Consider the following 17,587-nt stretch of genomic DNA (forward strand, 5'->3'; position numbering starts at 1 on the left):
CCAGTATTCTTGCCTAGAGAATCCCAAGGATGGGGGAGCCTGGTGGGCTGTCGTCTATGGGGTCACAGAGTCGGACACGACTGAAGCAACTTAGCGGGAAAAGAAAATATCTGGATCTAAATGTGGTGTAAAAATTCGGTAATCAAAACTGCATAATTGTATAGCTAGTGTGTTACACAGGAATTTAATATGGGTCCCCAAGATTCCCACCCACTGGTAAATATGCCTGGTGTAATTCCCTCCTCTTGAGTGTGGTTAAGATTGTGACTATGACAGGATGTCAGTCCTACGAATATGTTACATTGTATAGCAAAGATTTTTTCAGAGGTAGTTAGGGTATACAATCAGTTGTCTTTGAATTAATCAAATGGGAGATTATCCTTAGTGGGCCTAACTTAATCAGATCTACTCTTAAATGAGAGTTAAGAGATCAGAGACAGAAAAGAAAGATGAATTCCTCTGGCTTCAAAGAAGATGATAGTAACTATGAGCTTTTTTAGCTGTAAGGAACTGAATTCTGGCAAAACCTGAATGAATTTGGAAGAAGATCCTGAGCATCAGGTAAGACTGCAGCCCCAGCTGACACCTTCATTTCAGCCTATGAGATCCTGAGCACAGGTTCCTGCTAAGCTTTGCCCAGACTTCTGACGCATGGAAAGAAGCTGTGCTGTGATAAATAAGTGTTGTTTTAAGCCATTTGTTGCATAGCAGTAGAAAACTAATATAGACAGATAGATAGGTATAAAGATAGATACAGAGGTAATTCTTAAGGTGTATTCTTAAGTAGTATGATTGATATTCTTGTGTCAATCTAATATAGTAGATTTTAGAATTCAGGCTGGAAAAAGTGCTCTGTATCAGAGGTAAAAATTATTTTTACCACTGATGAAAGAGTAAATAATATAATGATGAATTGGAATACTTGACAGAAATTGAAGTCTAGCATTTTAGATGGTAGGAAAGGATAAATGAGATTTAGTGATTCCAGCTATCAAACCTACCAGGGCACATGTATAGGAAGAAAGTACATTTTTACTCAGGGAGGTGGCATAGAAGTCTTATTGAAGAAAAAGCTTCTTGAAATATGTGTATGTATGAATTACCTACAGATACAATGAAAGATTCACCGTAGAGACATATCATAGACTTAGGACAAGATAATAATCCTGACACAGAAAGTTCAAAAAGAAGATCTGGTTATAAAATGAGCCTATGTTCTAGAATGTGGTAGGAAGCCTCTACAGTAAATTAAGACAAAAATGAGGTTATTATCTTTTGATAAAGGTTATATTTTCTTTTTTTTTGGATAAAGGTTATTTTTTCATTTCATAAAACAACTGTTTCAAAAATCCAAATGGAATTCCTAGTGGGAATTTTCTAGTTGGGAAAAAAGAAAGTCTAAGAAAACTGTGATACAATTTATCAAATTTTATAAAAGATAGCTAACAAGTGTAGATCTTATCAAAATGTGTATCTTAAAATAAATAACAAGATATAGATCTTCATAGAAATTATAATAAAAATTATGTAATAATAAGAATCACAGTACAAGATGCAAAGCCTCAAACTCATGCAGGCAGAATTTTGATGTTAGGTTCCCTACATAAAACCAGGAGCCATGAAAGATAGATGCACCTATCCATGAAAAATGGAATTAAAAATTATTGATGACCAGCCTGAGGAAGCAGCAGTAAATGGATGTGATACATTCTAAGGTTCTTGCATTGTCTGGAGGATAATATGTGCTCAGCCACTCAGTCGTATCCAACTCTTTGCGGTCCCATGGACTCTAGCCTTTCATTACTCTAGTAATTTAAATTGTGTGATACATTTTAGTGAGTACTTTTTCAGTCAATCAACTTGATAGTGTCCCTGCTCTTGTCACTCAGTACAGGCCATGTAAGTCCCTGCCGATTATGTTTTCCTCTTTTGGGAGGCACCTGATACCCATCTTACTCTAATCTCCTGTGTACCTTATTATCCTGCTCTCCTAGTTCCGGGGCCACTGATGGGTCCTTTCTCATCCACAGGTTTTCCAATGGCTTATGAAGTTGCCCAGCTTGAGAGTTCTACCCGAAACGGGTAGTGATGAAATTAAACTTTTGGGGGAATTGAATGTATCATACAGAGTCTGCAGAAAGTCATGTAGTATAGAAATGAGACATATAGAGGATATTAGCAGAAATCATGAGGAATGAGGAGGAGGATAGAGATAGGTTAGGCAATAAGAGGGGCTTCCCAGATGGTGCTAGTGATAAAGAACCTGCCTGCCAATGCAGGAGACATAAGAGATGCTGGTTTGATCCCTGAATCAGGAAGATCCCCTGGAGGAGGGCATGGCAACCCACTCCAGTATTCTTGCCTGGAAAATCTTATGGACAGAGGAACCTGGTGGGCTACAGTCCATAGAGTCACACAGAGTCAAACACAACTATCCACGCACTAAACTCGTAAGATGAGGAAATAAGATGGAGAGGAAGCAGACACTGAAGGAGAGATGAGGTTGCTGCTGCTGCTGATGCTAAGTTGCCTCAGTCGTGTCCGACTCTGTGTGACCCCATAGATGGCAGCCCAGTAGGCTCCACCATCCCTGGGATTCTCCAAGCAAGAACACTGGAGTGGGTTGCCATTTCTTTCTCCAGTGCATGAAAGGAAAAGTGAAAGTGCAGTCACTTGTCGTATCCGACTCTTAGCGACCCCATGGACTATAGCCTACCAGGCTCCACCATCCATGGGATTTTCTGGGTGAGAGTAGTGGAGTGGGCTGCCATTGCCTTCTCCAAGGGATAAGGTTACTGAGTCAAAAAACAGTCTAGAGTTGGTCTTAGTTCAGTTCAGTTCAGTTCAGTCACTCAGTCGTGTCCGACTCTTTGCGACCCCATTAATCGCAGCACACCAGGCCTCCCTGTTCATCACCAGCTCCTGGAGTTCACTCAGACTCACGTCCATTAAGTCCGTGATGCCATCCAGCCATCTCATCTCGGTCGTCCCCTTCTCCTCCTGCCCCCAATCCCTCCCAGCATCAGAGTCTTTTCCAATGAGTCAACTCTTCACATGAGGTGGCCACAGAACTGGAGTTTCAGCTTTAGCATCATTCCTTCCAAAGAAATCCCAGGGCTGATCTCCTTCAGAATGGACTGGTTGGATCTCCTCGCAGTCCAAGGGACTGTCAAGAGTCTTCTCCAACACCACAGTTCAAACGCATCAATTCTTTGGTGCTCAGCCTTCTTCACAGTCCAACTCTCACATCCATACATGACTACTGGAAAAACCATAGCCTTGACTTGACGGACCTTAGTAAGCAAAGTAATGTCTCTGCTTTTGAATATACTATCTTGTAGGGAACTAGGTTTAAAGAAGGTTGAGAAGTGCTTGCAAACGAGACTCTCAACCAGGGCTGAACATTCTTGCAAACGAGGTGTTCTGCCCAGTGTAGGGAACTAGGTTTAAAGAAGGTTGAGAAGTGCTTGCAAACGAGACTCTCAACCAGGGCTGAACATTCTTGCAAACGAGATGTTCTGCCCAGTGTAGGGAACTAGGTTTAAGGAAGATTGAGAAGTGCTTGCAAACGAGACTGTCAACCAGGGCTGAGCATTCTTGCAAACGAGATGTTCAGCTAAAAATCCTGTTTGTTCCCATGGGAAAAGAACATTGCTTGCACACAAGGATGTTTCTCTGATTCCTCAAAAGGAACAGACCTTGGGACAAAACGGATTCTAAGTTGATAAGGAAGTTCCCCAAAACAAAGTCTTAGCTGCAGTAAATAAGCCAAGGTAAAGGTTATCTCGCCCTGCGCCTGCGTACTGTATAGTCTCTGAATCATAGTGCTTGGCAGCTTGCCCTGTAGGGGGTTGTGCAAAAGATATAAAATAAAGCAGCTGTAAGAAGCAAGTGTTAAAATATAAAGATTTAAACCACTCTGCAGTGTTGGTGTTTCATTCCGTCGCCGGCACTATCTAGGTTGGTCATAACTTTTCTCCAAGGAGTAAGTGTCTTTTAATTTCATGGCTGCAATCACCATCTGCAGTGATTTTGGAGCCCTCAAAAATAAAGTCTGACACTGTTTCCACTGTCTCCCCATCTATTTCCCATGAAGTGATGGGACCGGATGCCATGATCTTCGTTTTCTGAATGTTGAGCTTTAAGCCAACTTTTTCACTCTCCTCTTTCACTTTCATCAAGAGGCTCTTTAGCTCCTCTTCTCTTTCTGCCATAAGTGTGGTGTCATCTGCATATCTGAGGTGATTGATATTTCTCCCGGCAATCTTGATTCCAGCTTGTGTTTCTTCCAGTCCAGCGTTTCTCATAATGTACTCTGCATATAAGTTAAATAAGCAGGGTGACAATATACAGCCTTGACGTACTCCTTTTCCTATCTGGAACCAGTCTGTTGTTCCATGTCCAGTTCTAACTGTTGCTTCCTGACCTGCATACAGATTTCTCAAGAGGCAGGTTAGGTGGTCTGGTATTCCCGTCTCTTTCAGAATTTTCCACAGTTTATTGTGATCCACACAGTCAAAGGCTTTGGCATAGTCAACAAAGCAAAAATAGATGTTTTTCTGGAACTCTCTTGCTTTTTCCATGATCCAGCGGATGTTGGCAGTTTGATCTCTGGTTCCTCTGCCTTTTCTAAAACCAGCTTGAACATCAGGAAGTTCACAGTTCATGTATTGCTGAAGCTTGGCTTGGAGAATTTTGAACATTACTTTACTAGCATGTGAGATGAGTGCAATTGTGAGGTAGCTTGAGCATTCTTTTGCATTGCCTTTCTTTGGGATTGGAATGAAAACTGACCTTTTCCAGTCCTGTGGCCACTGCTGAGTTTTCCAAATTTGTTGGCATATTGAGTGCAGCACTTTCACAGCATCATCTTTCAGGATTTGAAACAGCTCATTGGAATTCCATCACTTCCACTAGCTTTGTTCATAGTGATGCTTTCTAAGGCCCACTTGACTTCACTTTCCAAGATGTCTGGCTCTAGATTAGTGATCACATCACATGATTATCTGGGTCATGAAGATTTTTTGTACAGTTCTTCTGTGTATTCTTGCCACCTCTTCTTAATATCTTCTGCTTCTGTTAGGTCCAGACCATTTCTGTCCTTTATCGAGCCCATCCTTGCATGAACTGCTCCCTTGGTATCTCTAATTTTCTTGAAGAGATCTCTAGTCTTTCCCATTCTGTTGTTTTCCTCTATTTCTTTGCACTGATCGCTGAAGAAGGCTTTCTTATCTCTTCTTGCTATTCTTTGGAACTCTGCATTCAGACGCTGATATCTTTCCTTTTCTTCTTTGCTTTTCGGCTCTCTTCTTTTCACAGCTATTTGTAAGGCCTGTCCAGACAGCCATTTTGCTTTTTTGCATTTCTTTTCCATGGGGATGATCTTGATCCCTGTCTCCTGTACACTGTCACGAACTTCAGTACATAGTTCATCAGGCACTCTATCTATCAGATCTAGGCCCTTAAATCTATTTCTCACTTCCATTGAGTAATCATAAGGGATTTGATTTAGGTCATACCTGAACGGTCTAGCGGTTTTCCCTACTTTCTTCAATTTAAGTCTGAATTTGGTAATAAGGAGTTCATGATCTGAGCCACAGTCAGCTCCTGGTCTTGTTTTTGTTGTCTGTATAGAACTTCTCCATCTTTGGCTGCAGAGAACATAATCAATCTGATTTTGGTGTTGACCATCTGGTGATGTCCATATGTAGAGTCTTCTCTTGTGTTGTTGGAAGAGGGTGTTTGCTATGACCAGTGCATTTTCTTGGCAAAACTATATTAGCCTTTGCCCTGCTTCATTCCACATTCCAAGGCCAAATTTGCCTGTTACTCCAGGTGTTTCTTGACTTCCTACTTTTGCATTCCAGTCCCCCATAATGAAAATGATATTTTTTTTGGGTGTTAGTTCTCAAAGGTCTTGTAGGTCTTCATAGAACCGTTCAGCTTCAGCTTCTTCAGCATTACTGGTTGGGGCATAGACCTGGATAACTGTGATATTGAATGGTTTGTGTTGGAGACGGACAGAGATCATTTTGTCCTTTTTGAGATTGCATCCAAGTACTGCATTTCGGACTCTTTTGTTGACCATGATGGCTACTCCATTTCTTCTGAGGGATTCCTGCCCGCAGTAGTAGATGTAATGGTCATCTGAGTTAAATTCACCCATTCCAGTCCATTTTAGTTCACTGATTCCTAGAATGTCAACGTTCACCCTTGCCATCTCTTGTTTGACCACTTCCTATTTGCCTTGATTCATGGACCTGACATTCCAGGTTCCTATGCAATATTGCTCTTTATAGCATTGGATCTTGCTTCTATCACCAGTCACATCTACAACTGCGTATTGTTTTTTCTTTGGCTCCATCCCTTCATTCTTTCTGGCGTTATTTCTCCAGTGATCTCCAGTAGCATACTGGGCACCTATTGACCTGGGGAGTTCCTCTTTTGGTATCCTATCATTTTGCCTTTTCATACTGTTCATGGGGTTCTCAAGGCAAGAATACTGAAGTGGCTTGCCATTCCCTTCTCCAGTGTACCACATTTTGTCAGGCCTCTCCATCATGACCCGCCCGTCTTGTGTTGCCCCATAGGCAGGGCTTGGTTTCACTGAGTTAGACAAGGCTATTGTCCCAGTGTGATTAGATTGACTAGTTTTCTGTGAGTATGGTTTCAGTGTGTCTGCCCTCTGATGCCCTCTTGCAACACTTACCATCTTACTTGGGTTTTTCTTACCTTGGGCGTGGGTTGATCTTAAGTCACGGGTATGTCCTGGCATGCAGTGAATGGTCTTCTAATTCTCTCTGTGCTCTACTGGAGTGGTTTTACCTTCTTAACATTTTTGTATCCCGCTGTAAGTTCTTGTCACCCAAACCCCAAATGCATTGCAAGCTGAAAGATCCTAAACCCCACATTTCCAGCATTAATTTAACAAACCATGTGTGTGAGTTTAATTCCCATGTGAGATAAGTTAGCCTTGCCAAGTTGTGTGATCAGCCTCACACACTAGGAAACACATAGTTGTTTTAAGAAAGAAGTGTTCCATGGTGTTTAAGAACTAGTGCAAACCTGTCATCAATGTTGGTAAAATTAAGCTGAAGACTAAAGGCGGTGTACCAATAGTGACTTTTTAACATGAAAAACTACCTTCCTCCTCTTTTTGTATATAAATTGCTAGAGAAAAGTTAATGATAGATACGTATATGGTAGAACCATAAAAATTCTTTTTACCATTTGCCAAGTAACTCATCTGGAGAAGGAAATGGCAACCCACTCCAGTATTCTTGCTTGAAGAATCCCATGGACAGGAGCCTGGCAGGCTACAGTCCAGAGGGGCCGCAACAGTGGTACATGACTTAGCAGCTAAACCACTACCAAGTAACTCATATACTCTATTGTCCTAAACCTTCCAGAATCATGTAGATTTAGGAGGAATAGGGATGGATAGTTTCCCAAAAGGATACAAATGCTGTTACCAGAACGGGAGGGAAGATATGTGCGTGCATGCTCAGTTACTTCAGTCGTGTCTGACTCTTTGCTACCCCATGGACTGTAGCCCACCAGATTCCTCTGTCCATGGGATTCTCCAGGCAAGAATACTGGAGTGGGTTGCCATTTCCTCCTCCAGGGGATCTTCCCAACCCAGGGATTGAACACAAGTCTCCCGAGTCTCCTGAATTACAGGTGAATTCTTTACACATAGTAGACAAAAATAGTGGATGATCTGTAAACAACTCGGTTGAACAAAGCAATATATACCTGACAAAATATTACATTCCATTATATTGCTCATATAGCAATCTGAAAAATAGTTGGAATACAGTGTTAAGTAAAAAAGGCAAAGTATTATATTAAAAATTTGATGTGGTTGAAGCTTTGAAATATGGAAAAAATAACAACCCTTTGCACTGTGGTGGTGGGATAATGGGTTATTACATAAAATCACTAGTATATTTACAAAAATATTTGACAGTAAACAGAATGCATTCATTAAAAAAGGACACCTCTTTCTGCATTTAAGTAGAGAATCCCTTTTCTTTCCTTACGTGAGAATTTGCTTTCCAAGTAACTGTGTATGGACACTGAGAACTGTATCTGAGACCTGCAGATCTTTCCTCCAGGCTATTTACTGCTCTTCACCCAGGATGAAGAGCTGGGTGACTGCAGCCCTGTTGCTGTTGCTGCAGAAACAAGGCCTCTGTGACATGGCTACTGTCTCATGCCCCCACTTCACTGCCATCGATATCTGAGTAGCTCAGGTAGTCTATAGGGTGGTCCCACCTCTGCCAGAGCTGAAGTCCAATGATCCATTGAGGATGCTGTTTGCCACAGTTATAAACCTAGGTGGACCCTCAGGGTGTAGAGAAGGCTACAGTGCTATGCTCAGTCCAGGGCCAATTGTGATAGAAACATGTGATGAAAACAATAGGGACAATAATAAAATACAGCTGCCCAGATCCCAGTGTTTGTGCTCCATGGGCCCACCGTATCGACTCTCATCCACATGCTTACCCTCTGGCACATGACTACCTTTCATTCCTTTAGAGGAAATAATCAACCATTTTAGGCTTCCCAGGTGGCTCCGTGGTAAAGAATCTGCCTGCCAATGCAGGAGATATGGGTTTGATCCTTGGGTCAGGACGATTCCCTGGAGTAGGAAGTGGCAACCTACTCAAGTATTCTTGCTGGGAAAATTCCATGGACAGGGAAGCCTGGCAGGCTACAGTCCATGGAGTCACAAAGAATGAGACACTACTGAGCAACTGAGCAGGCAATCAACTATTTTACACATTTGTGGACAAAAAGAAGACAGGCCAGAAGAAATAATTGTGGCTATAATAATACCTATGGATGAGAAAGTTTGGAGGAGGAGCTGTTCATGCTAAGCTTTCTACACTAAGCATACATTATTTTATAATTGTGTGGATGGGGGGCTTATATTATGTATAAGGACTATTGAGGAACTAGCAAATTGAAAAGAATGTGGTTCGTATAAAAATTACCTCAATTATAGTAATACATGAAAGCTAACATCCTCTATGCCTGATCCTCTATCTACACAGCTCAATATTCTCAAATATATTTGTTTCATTTTATCATACCAGCAACTCTGCATTTTAGATCTTTCATAGATTTACATGTCATCCTAGGTCAGGTGGTCCTCTGTTCAAGTATTTAGTTCAGCTAAATACTTGATGAACTACAAATATTTGGCCCTACATAAGACCCAAATGTAATGCTAGAGACTATATTTCAAGATTACCTTTGTTTGCCGAGATGGTAAACAAAATGAAGTTAAGTATGGGAAGAACTTGGTAAGGAGTGAGTATAATATGTTGACCACCGCCCCTCCCCATCCCAGATCTAAACTGTATTTCAGAATTATAGCAACTTGGAAATAAGTTGATGAGCTCTGCTGCTGCTGCTGCTGCTAAGTTGCGTCAGTCGTGTCCGATTCTGTGCGATCCCATAGACGGCAGCCCACCAGGCTCCGCCGTCCCTGGGATTCTCCAGGCAAGAGTACTGGAGTGGGTTGCCATTGCCTTCTCCAGTCATTCAAAAATTGTGCATTAAAAACATAAAGCAATAGCATATATGATCTGATTTAGTCAGCTGAAATAAGTGCAATATCGATTAAAATACTTAAAAAGTAAGCTAAATCGGTCAAAAATGAAACCTAAATTAAGAAACCGCGAGAGAGTAGGTTATATACTTACTTTCTATTCTGTTGCTGTCTCTGATGCAACAGTCAATGGTGCTGCGGATGAAGGTGGGTTGTGTCTGGTCTAAATATTGGGGCCTGTGATCTAAGAAAAAGGGGAAAGATGTTCAGTTCTGTCATCCTGATGACCTGAAGCCTTAAAGAATGTGGTCAAAACAGGTTCACCCAAGGGAATGTTGGTGTCTACTCTAAGAAGATCTTTCAGAGGGAAGACATAGCTGTATTTTTATGTCTTCCACAAAAGTTGATTCTAAACTCCTAAGAAGACAATCATAAAATCTGAGTGAATCAGCAGTAAGCTAGTTTAATTCTCTTTGCTCCTAATTGTTAAAGAGAAGTCTCTAAAGCTTAAATACCAGGTAGGGTAACTGACTGTCCTAATTTGACTGAGACTAAGGGAGTTTTCAAAATGTGTGGCTAAAATGCCAAAGCCAGGACAGTCCTGAGCAAACCAGGATGAGTTAGTCACCTATGCCCAGGTCTGCTGTAAAGTCTTTACCAACTTTACTCCAACTCACAAAAGTTTGCCTTCAAGGAATTCTTTCTGCACTTAAAGTTAATAAACACTCAGAATTCTAAGCAGTTTATTTAACATATATTCTCTCTTCATTAGGGGATAGTTTGCAAGTTCTCTGGAGAGTAGGAGCCACATCTCTTTAATTTTTATAATTGCTTAATATTTAGCAGAGTGCTAGTGTTTAATGAATGAATGGAAGAATTTTAAAATGTTAATCAACACTAATTCAAGCATTACACACTTTTTCTTCTTTAGTTTAAATGATGAAGTTTAATGTTTATGAATGTCTGTTTTATTTTAGGACATCTCAAGTTCAAGTTCTTTCCTAGATTATGTGAGCTACAACTACAGATTATGTGAGCATGGGCAAGTTAATTAGCCTCTCTGAGACACAACTTTTTGAATCTGTAAAGTGGGGATAAAAATGTCACTCACTTCCCAGGGATATAGTAAAGGTTAAGCAAAATACTGGCTAAGCGTGTAGTGTTTTGTCTCGCACGTAGCACACAACTAGTTATTATGTGTTAGTTGTTAACAAGTGATTACACATCAATTCACTGTATTCTTTCTCGCATTGTTTCTTTCAGGGAGTTTATGTCATCCCAGGCAAAAGCAGTTATTAAAACTACTGAAGATTATTTGCAGCCTCAGTTTGGCCCCAACAGACTTTTGCATTCAGCGGCAGTATCAGAAGGGTCAGGACTTCAAGATTGCTCCACACATCAAACAGCATCAGATCATAGCCATGATGAAATATCAGACCCAGATAGCTACAAATCAAACAGTAAAAACAATTCTTGTTTTATATCAGCATCCAAGAGAAACAGACCTGTCAGTGCTCCAGTGGGTCAACTGAGGTAATCAAAGTGGTTCTCTGTTCTTTTTACCTGACTGTTGAAACCTTTTCCTTTGAGCAGAATTTATAATGATTCAGTTGACTATTTCAAACATTAAAATGTAACCCATCTCTAGGGGTTTTGTTTCTGCTTTTGTTTCCTTTTTTCTTTGAAAGCACCTGAGTAGAAGGTTGCTAATTATATTTGTGGAAAAAAAATGAGATATATGTGAGCCTGGATAATATTAACTCTGAAAGGAATAGTTGAAGCAGAATCAGGCTAAGACCATGAATATCTTGGTTTACCAGATATTTGCTTAAAAATAGAAATGCACACTTTTGATATTTAAACAGTATTTGAAATAAAATCAAATTGAAATGAACTTATTATAACAGCATTTTATGTATACATTTTCACATCAAGATTCTTATAATCTGTTAACCTAAGAGTTTATAGATAGAAGAAAATGTTGATAAAAATAAAAATCAAACTAAGATATCTATATTCACATCATTTTCATACATTCAAATAGGTGGATATACTGTAGTTTTAATTTATCTCACGTTTTTACTTTAAAATATTTACTATGCAAATGTGGCATTAGGAATTAACAGGAAAAGTTAGAGAACTCAGGTAAAAGTAGAACATGTTAGTCATTTACCATGTGCTTTTGCTGAGAAAAAAATAAGGATTGAAACTAGTTTTGACTGAAAGCAAACTTAGAAATCTTCTCTTACTGCCCCCAAGCAATTTGAAATGAAAGCAATAAAAGTGACTTCAGAATAAAAAGTTTAGTATGATGTATTTGAATTTCAAATCTTTTAAAAAGAAATCAAAGAACTTTAATAAACATGAAAAGTTAAGGGAAATGCTTAGCTGTTTTCTATTTCATGATGTTAAGACCATATTGCTATTTTCTGCTTTCTATTAGAATATAGCATATATAATTTTAAAAAGTGAATGTTGTGATATTTTATAAATGAAATGATTTATTCTGAGATACATGTTTTACATGAACAGTTTTGGCAAACTTATCATGTATTAAATTTTTAAAAATATGTAAGTATATATAGACAATCTTATTCTATAAAAAATTTTTTTTGAGGACTACCTAGGAACAATCACTAGTGCTTATATGTGTTGAAAATATCCGGGATAATATGTACATAAAAATTTTTACTAATTAACATGCACCGATTGTTGTGTTTTTTTTTTCTTTAGAGTTGCAGAGTTCTCTTCAAAATTTAAGTGGGACCAGAATTGGCACAAATTGTCTCAAAGACACAAACTTCAACCCAGACTGATTAGAGTGACAGCTTACCAAAATGGATCTAGAGCAGTCTTTGCCAAAGTTATTGCACCAACCATTACCTTGGTAACTAGTATACAAGAGTTTTCAGTGCTTTATTTCTTCCCTTATTCTCTTTATATATAGATAGTGAGAAAGATGACATTGTTTAAAATTTTCTTTGTAGTTATCTGAATCTCTAAGTAGCTTATATGTATATATGTAGATTTCACAGGCATTCCATTCATTTTAAATCAATATATAAGTAGTATATCTAATTAAACAAATACAATGACTATATCTTATAGCCTTATTAGAATGATGGAACATTCAAGGACTAGAATTTGAGAATCAACTATTCTGTGTTGGGATTAACCTGCTTATATATTTTTAACTGCTACAAAATACCCTTATTGGTGGAGTTTCTGAGTTACTTAACTTGGCAAGTGGCTCAGTGAGTTTCTGTTTTGATCACTGCACCTTTTTGCTTAGTGGAAATGTGTTACTTTCCTTGTCCTCAGTCGCTTTCCCTTACCTCTTGTTTTTTGTTAGTTGCTGGAGGAGTGCACAGAAAAGCTGAATCTGAACATGGCCGCACGACGAGTGTTCTTGGCAGACGGCACTGAAGCCCTCGAACCTGAAGACATACCCCGTGAAGCAGACGTTTATGTTTCAACGGGAGAGCCCTTTTTAGATCCATTCAAAAAAATTAAAGGTAAAAATGAAAAAAAAAACTTGTATTTCCACACACAGTAAATTGCTTAAGGGGCGCAATTAAAAAATGATTTTCATCCTGTCTTTTTTGCATGGTTTAACAAAACTAATGTTTACGCATTTACAGCTCAGTAAGAGGATAATGTGCTTAATGAAAGAAAAATCCACTGACAGCCACGTTTATTGCCCTTCATTAGCATTGGTGCTTAATTTAATATAGATCTGAATAGACATTAGGGAGCCTGCAGGAGGTTAAATGGTGAAAATATAATAAATTAAATCAGAGATTATTGAATTTACTGTTTAGTTTCTGTGACACTCAACAGACATAATTCGTTAGACTTATTCTCTCAGAAAATAGATCAAAGTTTCAAGTATCATTTATTCATTTATACCCTTGATCTTTTTTCAGATGATATTAACATAATTTTGAAAATGTGACCAGTAATGAACATAATTCTTATATACATGTGATTTTCCTAACAAAATTTTTATAAGATAAATGCCATAGTGTGTCTTTTATATACTTTATGTATATATGTAACATATATATGTTTTATAATAATATTATTTATTTATAATGTGATATTTATAGACATACTTTTGTAACAAAGATCTCTTGGTAGAAAAAGAAAGTTCATTGTTTCTAACATTTCAGAAATGTGGAGATTTTCTAAAAAAAAAAAATTCTTTCTTTAGTGAGAAAGAATATGTTTTAAGAGAGAAATAAAAATGCCACTATCCAGGTATGTCATACCCAGGGCCTGTTATCAAGTGCTATGTATGCTAATCACATTTAAATGACATAAGAACTTTGCCATACAAATTCAGTGTATCTAACTGCTGTATTCCCCTCTGCTTTTTCTACCTTATTAGAAGGATTTTTTTTTCTGCAATTGCTATAAAGCCAGTGAACCAAAGGCAAGTCTAGGCAGTCATTGCATAAATAGAAGAAAAGTAATTCTGGAGTTCATTACAGAGGAAGTGATGAAAATTCTTCCTCTATTAATGTTATTATATAAAACGATACTAGCATTTCTATCTCTTTAAGAATACTTGATCATCAAGAAATAATTTCTTGAATTCAATAAAAAGTTCAAGGTAATTTGGTCCTTGTAAAGAAACTTGTTGCTGCAATACTCAGTAAAAATAAGCTATGCAGTAGTGTAGACCCAGATATTTTTCAAATTTTGTTTCTACTTTAAAATATGGCTGCCTTTATTTTGTATTCATGAATCATCTCTTTGTATAGAAGCATGAGTCTCTGTGGGTAAATGTTTCTGTGACTTTTATATTCGGATATATATGTAATGAATACTTCTTTAAGATCCTTGGTTATTTTTATTAATAAGAAATACTTGCCTTTCTTATGATTATGGTATTTTAGAAGAGATATATAAAAATTATTTATAGCTAAGCTTCTTAAAAGATCTGGACATGAATGCCTGAAATGACAATGTTACACACATGACAAAGCTTGGTGGATGATTTTTAAATGTACAAACTAATTTCCTCCTACTTTTTGTTTTCTCTTTTATCCTTTTAAAACCAAGTCTAGAACAAAAAAACTTCTCTGCTTTGTCTGCACATCTTTGGCTGTGTTTCACTGTGACATGCACTGCTGTTCTTTTAGCACCAAAATGTTGGCACACACTCCTGAAAATTTCACACCATCTCTTGCTGGATCAGCAAGCTTAACCCACCAAAATCTGGTGTTGTGCAATGGTTTTTGACTGATAATCAATCTTTATGCTGCTCGACAGTTGTTGCTGGGACACGGAGTAGAGCAGGTGGCAGATGTGCCTTGTCTTTTGAGAAAAGAAATTGTAGGTGAGCTTGGACACAGACTAGCATATCACATGTCCATTAAAAAGACTTAAGTATAATGGGAAAAAAGCTACTCATGTAAGTTAAGCTCACAGATAAGCCTATAAGCCTAAAGCCTGATATTGGTTTCTTTCAGAACAAGAACATAAACACAAATAATTTATTATATATATGTAATTTATCATATATGTGTATATAACTTGAGAGGGGTGGGGGAAATTTCACATATATATGTATCAACTACATATTCTCACCTATACATTCACGTGTACTTTTTCAAATCAGGTTAAAATGAGCTCTCTTGCATGAATGTTATAGATTATCAATAATATGCCAACTTGTCATGAGTTTACCTAAAAATAAAACATGGATGAATAGCTTTGAAAATGGTAGATAAATTTAGAGTAAGGAAGCATTCTCAGAAGTTGGAAAATTCTGCTTTCTAAAGGTAAATAAGGGGAAACACCTGGCAGAATTTGGTGTTACTGTTGCATCTTTGCAGATGAGCATGAATATTTTATGTACAATGAACAAACAAGCATTACAGTCAGTAAGTGGTCATTATTTTAATATACTGTTTTTCATTCATTCAGTAAACATCGATTCAAAGTCTACTATGTGCCAGTCCTAGGCCAGATCAGAGACAGATAATAAAAAAGGGGACTTATAATCTGATTTCTTTGTTGTCATTATTCCTTCATCTCTAACTTTAAAGGAAAAAAAATTAAACCAAATCCATTGGTCCTCCAAATGAAAATTTACTCTATTTCTGGCACAGGAAAGCCAAATAAACCTATGTATATTTTGGCAATTGTATTTCCATACTTCATTGTATTCTTATTCTTTGGGAAAGTAGTATAGATAGTGAAAATTGCCTTAGAACTATTTCCAGATTTACTAAGGTAGAAAGAGACCTGCAGAACATCTCTGATTTTTTAAATACTTTACCACCCCTTTTGAGCATCACTGTTGACAACCAGTGGCACTGGATTTAATAGAAAGCCAGAGAGCTATTCATCACATACCTCCAAACACAAAGCTTTCATACAGAGGTCAAGCCAGGGTCAAGACTGACATGAAACATTCCCTGTTGAAATGCAATATTAGAATAATTCTTACATTTGAAGTTGAATGCATAAACAGAAAGATTGATTGTATGGGGGGAAAAGCAGAAAGAATTTTTATGAAGATTGTTGATGAAGATCAACTGTCTTATTAGGTCTTGTAATTCTGTGATTTCAAGATTCTGAAATTTATTAATGATTTCTCTAAAACTATGAAGATACAGTTAATGAACTGTTTCAAAGGACATTTTTAAAGTTTTCAGTAGGTCCAAGTTTCACTGTAGAGTTCTGAGATTGTTTAATTTTTTTTTTTACTTCTGTATTTCCATTCTTTTCTATATATACTAATTTATTCTTTGGCTTTCAGAGTTATCATTTACAGTGATTCATTTCAGTCCTGAGTTTTGTTAACCAGAAATGAAACTGAGTATTATGAATAGAATTTTACATCTTTTATATGCTGTATTGTGAAGATGTAGTCACAGAAAAAAATCCATGAAGAGTATTCTTGATACTACACCTAAGATCTAAATTTAAACCTAGAGATTTCTGCTAACTGCCATGTGATCTACAAAATGAGATAATTTGCTGTGACAGCTTGTGATTGACAAGAATATGTGTGAGCACATTTAAAATAGGCCATCTTTTCATGTAGAAATAAATGTCAGTGAAATGATGGATTCTCATCATTTTAATTATTGATGATTTGGAAATATTTCAATTCCACGACATACAAGACACATTCTAAATAGCAGCATAACACTTTTTCTCATATGTACATCAATAATGAAATGTTCTGTCATATTTTGTTTCTCAAAAAATGCATTAGTTTAATGAACCTGGATTCATGCATTATATTCTGTTCCATTATATGTCTCCTGAGTTTGTTGCTTTTTAAATGGTTGTGTTAAAAGCACAAGTTTCAAGAAGTGACTTACTACCCACATCATACCTTGCTTTTCTTGCTGTTGGATCTCAAGACAGTGCTACAGTCTACACCAGTGGCTGCTTTAGTCCTGCTAAAGCTAATATTGGGCTCTGTGATGCTCACCCACAGGGTGACCACTACTTAACTTGGGCAGCTGCAGCAGGACTTAGGATGGGTGTTCCCAAATTCTCTATTATCACTTTGAATAGTATGTGCATTAGGCAAGATTGTCAGTCCATCTTCTCTCTCACTTGGCTGCATATACCAAAAGTAGGAACATGATATTATGTAGAGAAAAAGAACTCTCTTCTGAGATAGCACATTATTCTTTTATCTGTTTCTGCAAGGGAGGATAAAACTATAGGCATGTATGTTATGTTTTTTTCCCTATTCCAAATATTTTAAACGTATAATTAAGTGTGTACAGTGCCCTTACTATGTAATTAGATGTGGGTCTGAAGATCATTGCAAGAGATGCACCCCCCAACCCCACAAAAAATTTCTTAGCCAATAGAAAAATTTAGAGCACGCATACGGTAGCATCTCATACTGTCAAAATATCAAATCATTGAGAAACACCTGAATTATTGACATATCATGAGTTGTTGAATTGTATATATTACATATATTCACACAGAAGCTATACTTGTTTAATGAAGATGCCTGCGAACCTGTAACCATCCTGGTAATTTGAA

General features: G+C 37.6%; 1 protein-coding gene across 1 annotated transcript in view; it reads left to right on the forward strand.

The window, feature by feature from the left end:
- The window catches only part of DCDC1 (doublecortin domain containing 1), a 96,815-nt gene that overhangs the window by 38,947 nt on the left and 40,281 nt on the right, over positions 1 to 17,587 (forward strand). The window contains exons 3-5 of the mRNA XM_005709613.3: positions 10,823 to 11,092; positions 12,293 to 12,446; positions 12,912 to 13,074. Coding sequence (XP_005709670.2) covers positions 10,823 to 11,092; positions 12,293 to 12,446; positions 12,912 to 13,074 — 587 coding nt within the window. The remainder of the gene's footprint in view (positions 1 to 10,822; positions 11,093 to 12,292; positions 12,447 to 12,911; positions 13,075 to 17,587) is intronic.

Source organism: Capra hircus, chromosome 15 (genome assembly GCF_001704415.2).
Source record: "Capra hircus breed San Clemente chromosome 15, ASM170441v1, whole genome shotgun sequence".
In the NCBI taxonomy this organism is placed as follows: domain Eukaryota; kingdom Metazoa; phylum Chordata; class Mammalia; order Artiodactyla; family Bovidae; genus Capra; species Capra hircus.